This window comes from Mixophyes fleayi, chromosome 8, assembly GCF_038048845.1.
Source record: "Mixophyes fleayi isolate aMixFle1 chromosome 8, aMixFle1.hap1, whole genome shotgun sequence".
Taxonomy (NCBI): Eukaryota; Metazoa; Chordata; class Amphibia; order Anura; family Limnodynastidae; genus Mixophyes; species Mixophyes fleayi.
In genome coordinates, this window is record NC_134409.1 from 137660907 (window position 1) to 137676282 (window position 15376).

The 15376-nt window shown below is 43.8% G+C and overlaps 1 protein-coding gene across 1 annotated transcript; it reads right to left on the reverse strand.

The window, feature by feature from the left end:
- Window positions 1–3039: 3039 nt before the first annotated feature.
- LRRN1 (leucine rich repeat neuronal 1) lies at window positions 3040–14673 on the reverse strand. Its single transcript, XM_075183754.1, has 2 exons — window positions 14472–14673; window positions 3040–7931 (listed from the first exon to the last, which is right to left on the reverse strand). The coding sequence occupies exon 2, from the start codon at window positions 7822–7824 to the stop codon at window positions 5668–5670; it is 2157 nt and encodes a 718-aa protein (XP_075039855.1). The 5' UTR covers window positions 7825–7931; window positions 14472–14673; the 3' UTR covers window positions 3040–5667.
- Window positions 14674–15376: the final 703 nt, after the last annotated feature.

A 15376-nucleotide genomic window follows, 5' to 3' on the forward strand; every position in this document is an offset into this window, starting at 1 on the left:
GATAGGGCGCACTGGCATTAATGTTGGCACCGTTCACAAAATGGCTGCCTCCACTGAGCCTCAGTGATGTCACGGTTTCCAAGGGAACTGATGGTCTGCACAGTCCGGTCATAAAATGGCTGCCTCCCCTCAGCTATGGTACACTTTTACACGGTGCTTGATTGCTTTTCAACTGATGCATCTCCAACTTCAATTTGTCCACAATATTGTTATATCATCCTCTCCGTAATGGCTGCCATGTTCTCTTCTCCCTGATTTTTCAGGAAACTCATTTTATTTAGTTTTTTTGCTTTCACGCATATGTTTGATTGTTCAGACACAACCTCTCCCTTGGTGTTCCCATCACATTGATGGACGATTATTGCCGGTTTTGCCATTCTACATTAGGGCCTCTAAAAGCCCTTCAGGGAGATCAGATACAGAAAAGCTTCTAAGACCTTAATAACCGCAGCCAAACAATAACATGAACCAAGATGTATGGTGAGCTCCGGGCCATAGATTTGACTGTATTGATCCGATGCCTCTCTGGATGTCCCTGATTCACGGTTGTAAGACTCTTATGGTAACAAAGCCCTGTTTGTGGTGTTCAGTACACATTATCACTGCTCCGGCATTGTGTCACTGACACTAGCTGCTATCAGAACAACGGACTCCACAGGGAATCGTCACAGAAGAAAGTACATTTACTGGTCTACTATAAATTAAAGGGAGACACAAATACTGTGTTCCATGGAGACCACTAACGAGGGAAACATCTCAAGACCGCTCGTCTGTCCCCGGCCTCCCAGTCCAGTATTTTGCCACTAGCAATTGGAAATATTTAATATCTCAGACATCAGACTCCTGCTACAACTGGATTAATGGGACTTAAAGCAAAGGGGGTGATGATTATAAACTGAGACAATTTTATGTCACATGGGTGTACGTACATAAAAAATGTGTGTGCATGTATGTACTGTGATAAAGACGCTTAATTGCACACCTCTCCTGTATAGGGATAGGTAAAAACCCGAGGAGTCTGCAGGAATAGGCTGCAGCCTGGGTTATATTCTTTCTTGGTCGCTCTTGAAGCACACAAACACCCAGGGGCACCACATGGGTGTAATTGGTTTGTTGCTTCCTTTGATTGGTTTGTAGTGCCTGGTTAAATGATCAAACATTGTCTGTTCTTGTGGGCGACCGATGCCAGATAGTTGCCCATTGACTAGGCAGGTGAACTGCGTCTAGCTAGAGCAAGGGTCGCCTGGTGTCATCCTGACAAAAGTCTGCTGTGCTATTTATGATGTTTAGTTTCTGAGGGTTGAACCAGTGTTTATGAGAATACAGACTGCCCTCAAGTTCCATCACTGTAAGGCTCATTAGCCTACAAGAGCGGCATTCAGGTACAAAACTTTCACTGAACCATAGCGACCAATCGCAAACTTGCTTTATACTACCTACCTTGCACTTGACAAAAGCTAAATCGCTGATTGGTTCCTGCGTTGCAGTGCAAATTTTGCACGTAAATACAATGTTAGCCAATCAGCACTGGTGTGATGTCACTGGTTCCCGAAGGATGGATAGGTTTCACCGTGCCTCATAGCTCAGTGGCGTCACTGGTACCTAGAGAATGGACAGGCTGCATCCTCAGAAAAATTTCACAAAATGGCTGCCTCCACCATGTGTACATTTAAAAAAGTAGACATTTCTTTTTGTGTGACAATTTCCCTTTTCTCCATGGAAAATTACCATTGTCACTGGAGTACAGGTTCATTACAGAAGGAAATAACTTTTATACAGCTTAGTAAACCAAGGATGACCCTATCTCAGTGCAAATGTCCAATGTTCATATGTCTAATGTACATGTTATAGGTAAACACTCTCATATCTAATTAGAAATAGGGTCTATTTTACCCTTAAGACACGTATCACTTTCCTACTCACTGACGGATCTATATTCCCTAAAGAGGGCGGACATTTTCACATGCCGTGATTAGTTCCTGACAGGAAATTTTAAAATAGAGGCGTTGGAAGCTGAACAAAATATAATGCGAAAGTCCAATCTAACACTAACCGTCCAAAATATCTGCAGAGGAACAGCCAGAGAGTTAGGTGAATCATTTGGGACAGCAGCCAGGAAAACAGCTTAATTATCACTTCAGACTAAATCCGTCCATTAATCTACATGTGGCAATCAGAACCCCTCCCGCCCCCCCCCCCAACTAAGGCAATCACTAATATATAATTAATTTTGTTTCTCCATAATTTATTTTTCTACAGCAGTGGTAATACATGGAAATACTTTATTTTGGTCTAGTACAGTGTTGGCTAACCTGTGACACTCCAGGTGTTGTGAAACTACAAGTCCCAGCATACCCTTCCAGCAATAAGCTGCTATATATTGGCAAAGCATGCTGGGACTTGTAGTTTCACGGGTTAGCCAACACTGCTCTAGTAAATATATCCATTGCATATTTCCATTTATAATAGTATAAATTCATAGGTCAAATGTACGCAGTGGTGTGTGAAATACCAGTGCGCCCCCATCGTCTGCGCTGCACAATTCAAAGTACATGCCTCCTCTACCCACTCGGAGCAGCCTGTATTCATTATTTATTTATATTACACAGCGCTCGTTTATTAACAGAAGGTGAGGGAGCCTGCGGAAATCGCTGTTCCGCAAAACAGATCCTATTCAAATTACAGATATAGATGCTAGATTATTAAGATTCTGTATCTCAAAGTGCAGAAAAGGAAACGTAAGTGTGCAAACGCATATTAGCTCATAAACACACACACACACACTGGCATCTTGTGTTCAACTCTAAATCACCCTCTTAACGTGTATCTGTTGCCTGCAAACCATTTTGAGGCTGATCCAAAATGCAGTCCAACAATTCAGGAGGTTGTGTCAAGTGCCTCACACCTCAGAGGTGTCACTAATTCCTATTTAACGCTGTGTTGCTGTGAATATTAGTTCAGCCTCAGTGCCTCCTTTGTATATGTCAGAGGTACATTTTAATTAAACGGTTTCAACACAAATGTGCCCCATAGACCGCATTTAAAGGAAGCTTTTATTTTGACATTATATATTCAGTAAAATAATGACCAGAAGTTATTTTGCACAGAAAACCATTATTTCTTTACGTGCTTGCATTTGCAAACTAAATGGTTACCTGCCAAATTGCAAACTCTTGGGTCAAAACCTTACCTCTTCCACAAGTTTGCATGAAGGTTGAATCATTCCTCATCTTCTCCGCGTGCTACAGATATAATTCAATTATTTTATGCCACACGTTGTGAAAAACAAAGGGTTTATTTTTTTTTTATATATATAGAAAACAGCATATTGTACAGAATAAAGTGAAACTAAGTTCTATATAATTACTCTGCGTTAGAATTTATTCAGGGTGGGGGTTGAGTCGTACGCTACTCTCTACAGTGTTGCTAGCATCAGCAGAACAGTCGGACATTGTGCTTTAACAAGGAAGGTGACATGCGGTAACAGTCATGTGACGATCAGCTGACCTGATGGCGCTGACATGCGAAATCTACGGTGAAATGGCGCTCGTCAGGATGATAGGTGTATTCTTCCTGAGGTCACTATGCACCTTGTACAAAAAGTCTACATATAAAGAGGAAATTAGACATCGTGAAAGCAGACGCTCATCTCTCACACGTGATGCTCGGGGTGATGAACAGTACTTAAAGAGCACCCATCGTCTACAGCGGAGGCAGCCATATTTGTGGGCTGAACCAATGATTCTGCAGCCTACTAAGTCACTCGGAACCCCATGACATCACCGAGAGTGCAGCCTATCATTTCACTCCAAGTCTCGCTGGTTCCCAGTAAGCTGATAGGCTGTATTTTCAAAATGGCTGCCTGCGTAGGCGAACGGGTGCGGAGGACCCTCTCACGGGGCAAGAGAGGACGTATTGCTAAAACAGCTCTACCAGGAAGCTTTTCTCTTCTACTATAAAAGGGATTCAGGCTTCTGTCCCCAATGAGTCCCAAAAAATTCCAGAGAAGAAGTTGATACAACGATACAGTCAATTCACTTGTTTGGCGGAGAAGAATCTCACACTCTGATGGGGAGGAGGAGCCAGCGGGGGAGGGGGCAGGGGGTGGGGGTCTTTACTCTCCGGACACAGCCTCTGAGGATCTGCCCGCGCCAAATGCCACAAGTGTTCACATGGGAAGCTGGCTTGTTAATAAAGTCAGCCCTTTCAAATGAAAATAAAAAAAAAAAAAGGTTCTAAAGAAAATAAATTTGGGAGCAGGAGGAATAAAACCCCCCTAAATCAATCTGCGATACGCTATACTAAAATAACCAAAAGGATCCAGTCCAAATATTATCACTCTGCTGCCCAATCAGCAAAGCCACAATTATACCCCAATGCAGCCCGGCCAAAATCTGAGGAACGGCGGAGGATTTATTCTCTCGCTCGGATTGCAGCTAATGATAAGGTTGGCACCCTACGTCCTGTGCAGCCAACCATAGCCCAGAAACAACAAGTAACAGAATAAGCTGCAGATTATCGCACATACTGATGGCCGACAAGGTGAATTATCGAAGGGAAACATAGGAAAACTGATGCTCTTACTATCGTGGTCACCGAGGGGTATACCTAGATTTTAAGAGGGTTTTTCTCGGGAAGTGGGAGGGGGGGTGGGAGATAGAAATTGTTTCATGTTTATTTTATTCCACTTTTCCCTTGGAACAAGGAGAGGTGGAGGTGTATAGAGACATTCACAGGCACTTTACTAACCTGTACCATATTTACCCACAATCCCTAGGGCAGCCTCTTCTGCAAAATGGCACCGTCTAGGGTACGAAGGGCCCGTGCAAGGGTATGTAAAAGGGTTAATATATTTTATGGTCTGACCATACAATAATACTCAACACAGGGGCTTTTGGGGATTGAGGTGATGAGAGAATAATCGTACCATTCCCATGTTTTTCACCTATAAGGGGGTTTACCACCTCCAGACGACTGTGATTTATCCATCTGTACACACCTTCCAACAACATTTTCTAAATATATTGCTTTTTTTCTTCCTAGCTTAATTTCGTTAGATGTTTATTTAGCTGGGCTTGAATACTACACAGGCACGTAGTACAAGTTGCAAGAGAGTACGCACAAACTAACATTGCCCGACGGTGGAATATCCTTTCCTTGAACCCTACAATGGCTCTTGGTTATATCACTTGTCATTATCGGGGATCGGAAACCGCAGCTGAGTTGCGCGTCAAATGATATCTGCCATTAGCCTAATTAAAAAACAATGACTATTTCCAGTGCTACTCTAAATGTCCATCTCAGGGCTCGATTAAGGAAGTTAATGATGAGATAGCACTTCTGGAAGCAGCCAAAGTTGCCTGCAGCGTGGTTTTAGCAGAGGGATTAAATTGATGTTCAATGGTAATCTAATAGACAAGCATCTTCAACTCGAAATGGGAAATCTATTCAGCCAGGCACAGGGAATGTCAAGAGCTATCGTTGGGCAGCCGTTCCTCATTCTTTTGGCCGGGCAGCGCACATCAATTGTATACAAAAAAAAGAAAAAGAAAGAGGAAAGATAAAACGGGGAATAAAGGAAGAACCTAGGGGAGGAGAATCGTGGGGGGATGTTGTAGACGTCTCCACCAGTCTTTGTGCTCTTGTAAGATGTCTCTCCCCTTGGAGTTACCACATGTAGTAACTCCGGGACGTATCAACCTGCGAGGCCTTGGACTCCGCTGCCCCTTCTTTCTCTTTCTCGCCATCTCCCTCCCACAGGCTGATAAGAGGTGGATACAGCTCGTTCAACGGGATGGAAGACGTCTTCTGCATGTACTTCTTCAGGGAGTGGCGATAGTTTTTCCGTTGAAACCTTTTAGCGGCGTAAACAGAAACGGAAGCAAAACTGATGAGCGCGAAAAGAGAGCCCATGACAGCGGCCAGAGCAGCGCTGGTTTCCTGGTCGGTGACGGCCATCGAGTAGGATGTCCCTTTTGTGGTGACGTTGATGCAGGCCCTCTGAGCTTGTTGGTGTAGGCCAGATACGGTCAGACAGACTTCGTACTCTGTGGCTGGCTGGAGGTGGGTCAGGTTGTACTCATGGACGTCAGCAGGGACTCGGGCTGTGTAAGTGATGTGTGGGTTATCAATCTTCATGGTGGCTGATGACCATTTTAGGTTGGAGGCCAAGACACTGGAGCTGACCTTCCAGGACACAAGTACAGAGCTGGGCTCAGTTTGCTGGATATATAACCTAAGAGCCTGTGACCCATCTAAAAGTGTCCCATTTATACGCAAGGTGGCAACCCTGGTGTCTGCTCCTTCCGAATTTTGGGCCACACATGTATAGCGACCGGAATCTTCCACTTGAACACTGGAGATCTGAAGTGTGCCTTCTCCACTCAAAAGGTATTTATCAGACAGAGTCTCCGTGGTGACCTTATGCCCCATAGGAGTAACCCAATAGATTTCTGGCTCAGGTTCTGCCATGGCTCGGCAATCCAAGGAGACAGTCATACCCAAGTCCAGGCTGAGGTGGCCGGGGAAGGTGTCTTGCGATATCATAGGCAGACACTGCTCTCCTGCAGGATCCTGAGTCAAAGCCTCTTTCACAGGCTGACCCCGATACTCCGGGGGCAGTGCACAGAACATGGACAGTGGCTCCATGAAACGGATGGTGGTTTGGTTGGACGCCATCCAGTGCAGGACACAGTCACAGCGTAGCGGATTGCTGTGGATACTAATTTCACGGAGATTAGGGAGGGACTCTACTGTACCCTTATACACAGAGTTCAATGCATTATTGTTTAGCATTAAGCTCTCAAGAGTAGGCACATTGCGGAAGGCCGACCGGTGGATATAAGATAGTTTTGGATTATTGGTTGCTTCAAGCTTTGTCAGCTCAGGGAGATTTTCTAGAGCGTAGCGGTCCAGAGACACCAGCTCCGCCATGTTGTTGATCCCAAGCTCCTTCAAACGTAACATGTTCTTGAAGTCTCCTTCTTGGATCTTTCGGATCGGATTTTTATTAAGGTCCAAAAACTTTAAGTTGGGTAATTTCTGTAGGGCCACCTGGGGCACATTGCTCAGTTTATTGTCATAGAATGATAAGCTCTCCAAATTATCCAGCCCCAGAAAAGCGTTCCCTGGGATGTCGCTGAGGTACATTCCTGCCAAGACCAAACTTCGCAAATTGCTGAGAGGTTGGAAATTTAAATCCAGTATGCCGATTACTGGGTTCTCCCCGATCATTAAAATCTCCAAATTGGGGGTGAATTCAAACCAGCGACTGTCAATAATCCGTAGCTTATTAGAATTTAGGTGCAGCCGTAGCAAACGGCGCAAACCCGAGAAGGCACTAGGTGAGATAGAACTTAGCTGGTTGTGGTTGATGTAGAGCTCCTCCAGATTGGTCAAGTCTTGAAGACAGTAGTCTGTCATCTCAAACACTTGATTCTCTTCCAGGTGCAGGGTTGTGAGCTGACTCAGATTGGACAAACCCACGTCCTGAATGGAGCTGATGTTGTTCTGGGAAAGATCAAGCTCCGTCAGGTTCAGCAGCTGTTGCAATTCTCCGTTAGTCCGCTCAATGTTGTTGCTTTGCAGCAGAAGTACCTGGGTGTCGGCAGAAAGGTTCACCGGGATCCTAGTCAGACGTAGGTCATTGCAGTCCACGGTTTTGGCTTCACGGTATGTGGACTGTGGAGTAAACCAAGGCCGGTTACCGCAGACACAGAGCTGTGGACATTCATTAGCAGGAAATGAAGATTCCGTTAATGAACTGGTGAGAATTCCAACCACCAACTGACAAGCAGTCAGCACGAGGACACTACTCGGACCCATGCCCGATGCTGTAATAAGATACCAATGTTGCAGAAAACAGAGCAAGTGTTACAGAGAATATTTATCCTATTTGGTCCCCGTTCCAAATGCAGCCAGACTTAGATCACCTGAAAAAAAGCACAAAGAAACATATAAGTTTTACGATGTATAATACTCACTCTCATATCTACTAATCATCAGCTCTTAACCATCTCTCTCCTTCATAACCAAAGTTCAGTGTATGTATAAAGGAGGTTAAAGTGAATTGATAATGGATATTCCAGTGGATAAAGTCGTGCTTCACGCTACCACTTTACCAACAAATATATTTTGTATATGTCATCTACTTTCTCTTTAAAGCAGCAATCCCACATTGAAGAGTTTTTTTCCTTAAATAGCAAGCTTAGTGCCTTTTAGGCATGCTTCTTATTTATCGTCCAACAATCATTATATCCTTTTCAAAAGTTCTCTGGTTGGCAAACCAAACATGGCTGCCAGACACAGACACAGGTTCACAGCTCTCAGTGTGTCATTTGATGGCAAAGTGGTGAGAAGGAGGATGTCATTGTGCAAACAAAGCTCAGAGGGCATTCCGAAGGCTCTCTGCTGGCTACATCAAGTGCTGTGTGACTGTGGTTGCCATGGTAGTCAGAATTAGAAATCATTAATAGCAGCCTGAAGAAACAAACCAAGGTGAAATGGGAAATACAAACATACTTCTTATAGCCTGACACAGTGAGTTATGTAAAGAAAAATACAACACTCTTGATATTTGTGGATTGCTGTTTTGATGCTCAAAATAAAGGACAGATTTGTAATTGATCTTTCAAATAGATCACACTGAATAAAAGCTGTGAATTTCATTAAATCCACTGTCTAGTAACCAACCATTTTTCATTAGAGGAGAACAATATAGAAGCATTAAATGCAGGACCTACACACGTTCACGCAAATACAATCACTCAGCCCCCTCCCCTTCCTATTTATAAACATGTTGCGACAGCTGTAAAAGGAAACTTTAGCTGAGGTTACTTATATTATCTGTGTCACCCCAGGGGAGCCCCAGCTTGTACAACAGCCCCCACCCCCCAGGGATGGGGATGGGGGGGGGGGGGGGTACCATGGAGATGGATTACTTTTACGGAAGTGCCGCAATGTAACTGCTTTTAGTGCATACATAACCTGTGTACAAATGCTGCTCAGTCACTGTGTCACTGTGGACACTATACAAATTGCTGTTTTACTCTATACGTAAAGTAATAGTTGATGATTGTCCCTTATTTTCAGGGATAATACCAGGTTGTAAGGATTTATACCAGGAAAAAGTCCCCATTTTTCAAAACTGTCCAATACAACTTATCTTATTCTGTATGTAATTTTCAATACCTGTTCTCGCTTTGTACTTTCAATATTTATTATACAAAACTGCTCTAATATAAGGTTATAATAGTACAGCCTGGTCCACTTGGAGTACACATTGGATCACGCGCTGACATTCACCCTCCCACTAGCAGGTGTCCAGTGATCCAAATTTTGGCGACCATGGAAGTGGAATTAAATTGATGAAATTTACACACCCCAGAGAATTTAAATATAAATAATCTTTCATATCGACAACTACAGAAAACCGAGTCAATGAATCCAGAAAAATGTGCAGCGTACAACCCCCTATAACATATCTGTGTTTCTATACTTTATCGGAGTCTGTCACCCCCATCTGACAGGAGTACCCCCATCCTTATCCCATTAACACTAGTGTAAAAATGTATTTCTCACTCCAGTCCCAACTTACATTGCAATCATATGTCTGGGTGTGAATAAGAGGCAGCCAAGAATAAGGCTTAGGAAATCTATTGTGGAACTGCAAGTCCCAGCATGCCATGAGAGCAGGAGAACCGACAGCAACCTAGCTGGGCTCTACCCTCTCTAGGGTTAAGGTCTCTGTTTTGTGTGAGAGATGTAATTATAAACTTTATTTTGCTAAACTGCTACTTTTTATGTTTCTGATTATTAAACAAATCTTGTTGTTGTTTTCTTTTTTAAAACAAACAGTGATATATAATAATATTAATAAATGTAGCAGCTGGGGAAGGCAGTGTGACCTGCCCTGGGTACAGGGACTGGGTTCCCTGGCCTGTGATGATGAAGTAGGTGGCTGAGTGAGGGCACAAGCTGCATGGGGCGAGTGTAGAGGACCGGCCATGCTGCAGTATGAATAGATTCTGCTGTGCGCATCAGAACTAGGACCTCCGACCAAGGAGAATGGAGACTTCACAGAGAGGTACGGTGCCAGCACTGTGCCCATAACACACCTATCTGCATGCCACTCGCTGGCACATACACAGAAAGACCCCGTGACGCCAACCCGCACAGCACACACACAGAGGCACACATACACACCAGACACACACTGCAACTCTTCTTCACAAGTAACATTATTGTGTAAAACATCTCCTCCAGAGAAACACAGAGACATCTGGCACTAGTGCCTCATTGCCATGCAAATCACGACGCTGGCAGGGGGCATGCCTGGTGTGAATCCACACCTCAGCTGGGAACACAAAACTTGTTACTGCCCATTCACAAGACTGTGGGGGGGGGAGGGGAGCATCTGAGCCACACAAAAGAATAGGTAGGAGGACAACACAACTTAACAAAACCAGGCACAATACCAATGTACACAAAGGAGGAACAAAGACGCAGTCCCTTAGTAGGAAAAAAGACTTTACTGCAAGACACAGACATCCCCACAATACACAAACTCACTGCACACTGCAGAAGGTCCCTACACAATAATATACAGTCATTGTAGCAATATACAAGTACAAAAGTGTGCAGCAATAGTGAATACACACATTTACCAGGACAGTACTATTTAGGATTGTTACTCTAATACACACAGTCACTGCTGTGATATAGAAAATAAACTACACAATGGAAAGTGAACAGAGGACAAAGCACACAAAGTGCTATAAACACACGTTTGTTACTAGAAAATGTTCAGGCTTTACAGCAGAGTTAGGCAATCTATAGCTCTCCAACGGTGGTGGAACTACAAGTTCCAGCAGTCCCTGCTGGAGTGCTACAGAATTCTATCTCTTCTCTGCAGAAATATACTGCACACTGGTAATACTATTATACTGTACAGTTAATGCTGCGTTACACAGGATTACACATGACTTATAGAGGAGAACACTGGTCACGGCAGTGATAGAAGTGATGACTACAGATTCTTGTAAAGCTAACACAGAAAGATGACACCCACTGCCCTGCGTCTGACATATAATGAACTGAGTCATTGTCTGCACACTCAGGCTAAACATCACCGCCATCAATTTTTATTTCATGTTTCCTTTGATGCCTGAATCCTTGGCGAGCTCCCCGTAGGACCTCATACCTCTTATCCGGCCTCAGCGCTCACAAACCATCATACATTGCTCATTCTCCCAGAATGCCTCAGGGAACAGTATCCCGCAATCGGGCAATGGGGCACTTTGTTGTCTGACACTGATGCAGTGGTGCCCATTTGAGTTTTCCAAACTCGCAGATAATTTGCTGATTAAACTCTCCAGAGATTCCCCCGTCTCTCTCTCTCTCTCTCTCTCTTTTGTAGGGACGGCACATGCATCCACATCACCCTGTCCCTCTTAATTTAAATTTTGTCCAGTAATTTCGACCTGATCCATGGCTCTTATAGCTCAGCAATTGCCTTTATTCTAAATATATAATGACATATCCCCATGTTTATTATTCAGTTTAGTGCAACAGTCATTCTGCGGACACGTGAATACGAGGACAATTTCCTCTTTCAATAAAGAATTAGGAGTTGTCGGAGAATCCGCAGAACAACGTTTCCGCTGCTTCTTCACCAACACTAGAGTCATGTTTTACATGTCAGCTTATCCCAAATCCCTCCTGACAAGTGTCTAAAGAAACCCCATTCTGGCATACAGTAACCTTGTAACCTACACTACTGGTCACTATTACTGGTGCACACAGTCACTACATTGAAACACAGGGTTGCTACAATTATATTGAGTTCTGGATTAGCAGTGTTTAACTTTAAATTTAATTCTTACACCCCATTACCATTAAGGGGTATACGTAGATAATACTACTATACACATACTGCCAAACATTTCAGCTCTTTGACCCGGGAGAGTGGGCGGGGCCTATGGACATCTGTAGCACTTTTGAAGCTCTAGACTGCCCCTTAATCCCCTCCACTACAAACAACCATCCATTTCCTCGTGCAGCAGTGGCGGGGGTGCACGACCCCTAGTCCCCGCTTATGCAGCAGTAAATGGGACATAGCTGCCAACTTTCCCACTGCGGGCACCAATTGGGACTGTCCCACCTAAATCGGCACACGTTGGGACATGCGCTATACAGTGTAAATGCTTTAACAAGGTCTAGTGATAGCTTTAATGAGGCTCACGTTAAGTTGAACGCAATTTGGAGGCATATAATGCGCTTTTTTACTTCTGCACAAGCGAACAAGGCGCTAGATCCGAAGCTAGAGGTTTGCGTGAATGCTCAGAGGTAAAAAAAACTATTATACGCCAACATCGCAATTTGCGCCTAATTTAACATGACCCCCAATGTCAGCCTGTCATTTAGAACTTTTATAAAACACAAAACACTAAAATAATTCTTTATGTTATAATCCCTCCCTAGTGCAAGTTATCTGGATATTAGTAGTTCTGCAACAACAGGTCATGAATTCTATTATCTGTAATAAGTTACACTAGAGAGGGCGTTATTACTAATAATATACAAGGTTAGGACAAGGGTGCAACACGACATCGCAGTTATTATAATACCCCAGGTACCCATGGACTGCGCCCACATCGCACAGAGGAACAGGAGTAATAAACATTATTACTTCTGCAGCACAAAGGGCCACAAATGTAATAAACATGATGGAACCACAATGCACAATATACAGAGAGTGAGACATGGGGAAGTGTGTAATACACAGGAGTAACTCACACCCCTCATTAGTGATGTAAGTCAGTGATAACATCATAAGAAGCATCATTGGTTCACAAAACACTTAGACGTTTATACACACTTGCACAATGACATCACTATCATTTCACACTAGATATCCTGTAATACACTATGACACCAGGACTCACTTGTACACAGATTGCCACCAACGTGACCATTAGATCACAGGGAGACACAATAGGACACAGAACCAGTCACTTTGGGGGAGGTCATGGTGCAAAGTCTAATGGATGAGTGTGCGCTCACTGGAACTGATCACTAGCACCTTCCAGCCATGAGGGATGAACTAGTAGCAGTTATCCTATTCATGTCTCATACAACTTCACACAACATCACACAAGAACACTAACATGACGCACGACTCGCAGAATATCACAACTGATCACCGACACATCAACTAGATCACTAGAATATCACAACAGATCACTAAAATACTACAACAGATCACTAGGATACCACAAAAGATCACTGGCACACCAACTAGATTACTATAATATCACAACAAATCACTAGCACATCAACTAGATCACTAGAATATCACAACAGATCACAAGAATATCACAACAGATCACTGGCACATAAACTAGATCTCTAGAATACCACAAGAGATTACTGTCACATCAACTAGATCACTAGAATACCACAACAGATCACTGGCACACCTACTAGATTACTATAATATTACAAAAGATCACTAGAATACCACAAGAGATCATTGTCACATCAACTAGATCACCAGAATACCTCAACAGATCACTAGCACATCACTAGATCACTAGAATACCACAAGAGATCACTGGAACATCAACTAGATCACTAGAATACCACAAGAGATCACTAGAATACCACAACAGATCACTGGCACATCAACTAGATCACTAGAATACCACAAGAGATCACTAGAATACCACAACAGATCACTGGCATATCAACTAGATCACTAGCTTTGTCAGACTAAATTAATATTACAGACTCACTTGTAGATAATTACATTAATTCTCTACCAAGCTAAATCCCCCACACATTGGATTACTGGCATTGATCTCATTCTGTTTGCTTTAAGCTCTCTGATCTCCATGGATATATTGTATTTAGATTGTAAGCTCCTACAGGACAGTACCACCATTATGCTCACAGATGAACACAGCCTGTATACAATATACTGTATAACACACCTGGTGCCACAATGTCATTACACCGTATCCACAACTCAGCAGTCACTGACACCCTTCATCCACTCTGCCAGCTGGTACTATACAAGGCACAGACACCTGCTACCTCTGTATAACAACACACGCTGCAATAAACTATATCACAGATCACTCTTTGTCTCACAGTGTACAGCACAATACACACAACATCCCGGCTGCAATCCGTGTGTCACACTATACAGTTCTGCACTTGTGACATTGTAGAGAACTATTATATCTACATAGAGACATATCCAGTGCAAAAGCAAATACAACACAGACTATGCAGTGTGTGTAAGACACACACAAACATTATACAATGTGTGTACACACAGACACACACAAACACTATGCAATGTGTGTGTGTGTATATATATATATATATATATATATATATATATATATATATATATATATATATATATATATATATATATATATTACACACAGACACAGTACACTTACCTCTGTGTGTATGTGTCCTCTTGTATCTCCAGAGCTTCTTGCCCCACCTCTCACTGCTCCCATTACCCCTGCCCTCTCTCTCCCCCCATGTAACCTCTCCCCTTCTGCCTCTTCTCCCGGACTGAGCTGCTTAGTTCCTGCCCCTGGGGTAAGTCCAGCACTGGTCAGCTGATCGGCGAGCTGTGATTGGCTGCTGCCGGGAGCTCCATCTGCACCATGAACAATAGATGGGGGGAGGTAAGAGCATGTGTAGCCGGAGGGGAGGGGAGGGACCCGGGCTGGGAGGGGGGAGCAGGTGGAAGCTGCTCAACTTCTCCCATCTCTCTGTATCACCAGAAGATACATAATAACAGAGGCTGCTGGATGTCACCGCAAACACTGACATCAATGTAACACTGAGATCAATGTAACACTGAACAGTCATCATCTCACCGGATGCAGAGTGTTCCTACAAAATCCCATTAATTACTGTCCTGTGACCTCAAATGTCCCAGTGTTGTGTATACACTAAACCAGCTGTCCTGGGACCCCAAGTGTCTGTGTGTCATTGTTCTGTGCACCCCAAGTGTCAGTGTGTCATTGTTCTGTGCACCCCAAGTGTCTGTGTGTCATTGTTCTGTGCACCCCCAGTGTCTGTGTGTCATTGTTCTGTGCCCCCCAAGTGTCAGTGTGTCATTGTTCTGTGCCCCCAAAGTGTCAGTGTGTCATTGTTCTGTGCCCCCCAAGTGTCTGTGTGTCATTGTTCTGTGCACCCCAAGTGTCTGTGTGTCATTGTTCTGTGCCCCCCAAGTGTCTGTGTGTCATTGTTCTGTGCCCCCCAAGTGTCAGTGGGTCATTGTTCTGTGCCCCCCAAGTGTCTGTGTGTCATTGTTCTGTGCCCCCCAAGTGTCTGTGTGTCATTGTTC

Coding starts and splice junctions, on each gene's coding strand:
- LRRN1 (XM_075183754.1), bottom strand. CDS start 7,824: ATGGGTCCGAGTAGTGTCCTCGTGCTGACTGCTTGTCAGTTGGTGGTT.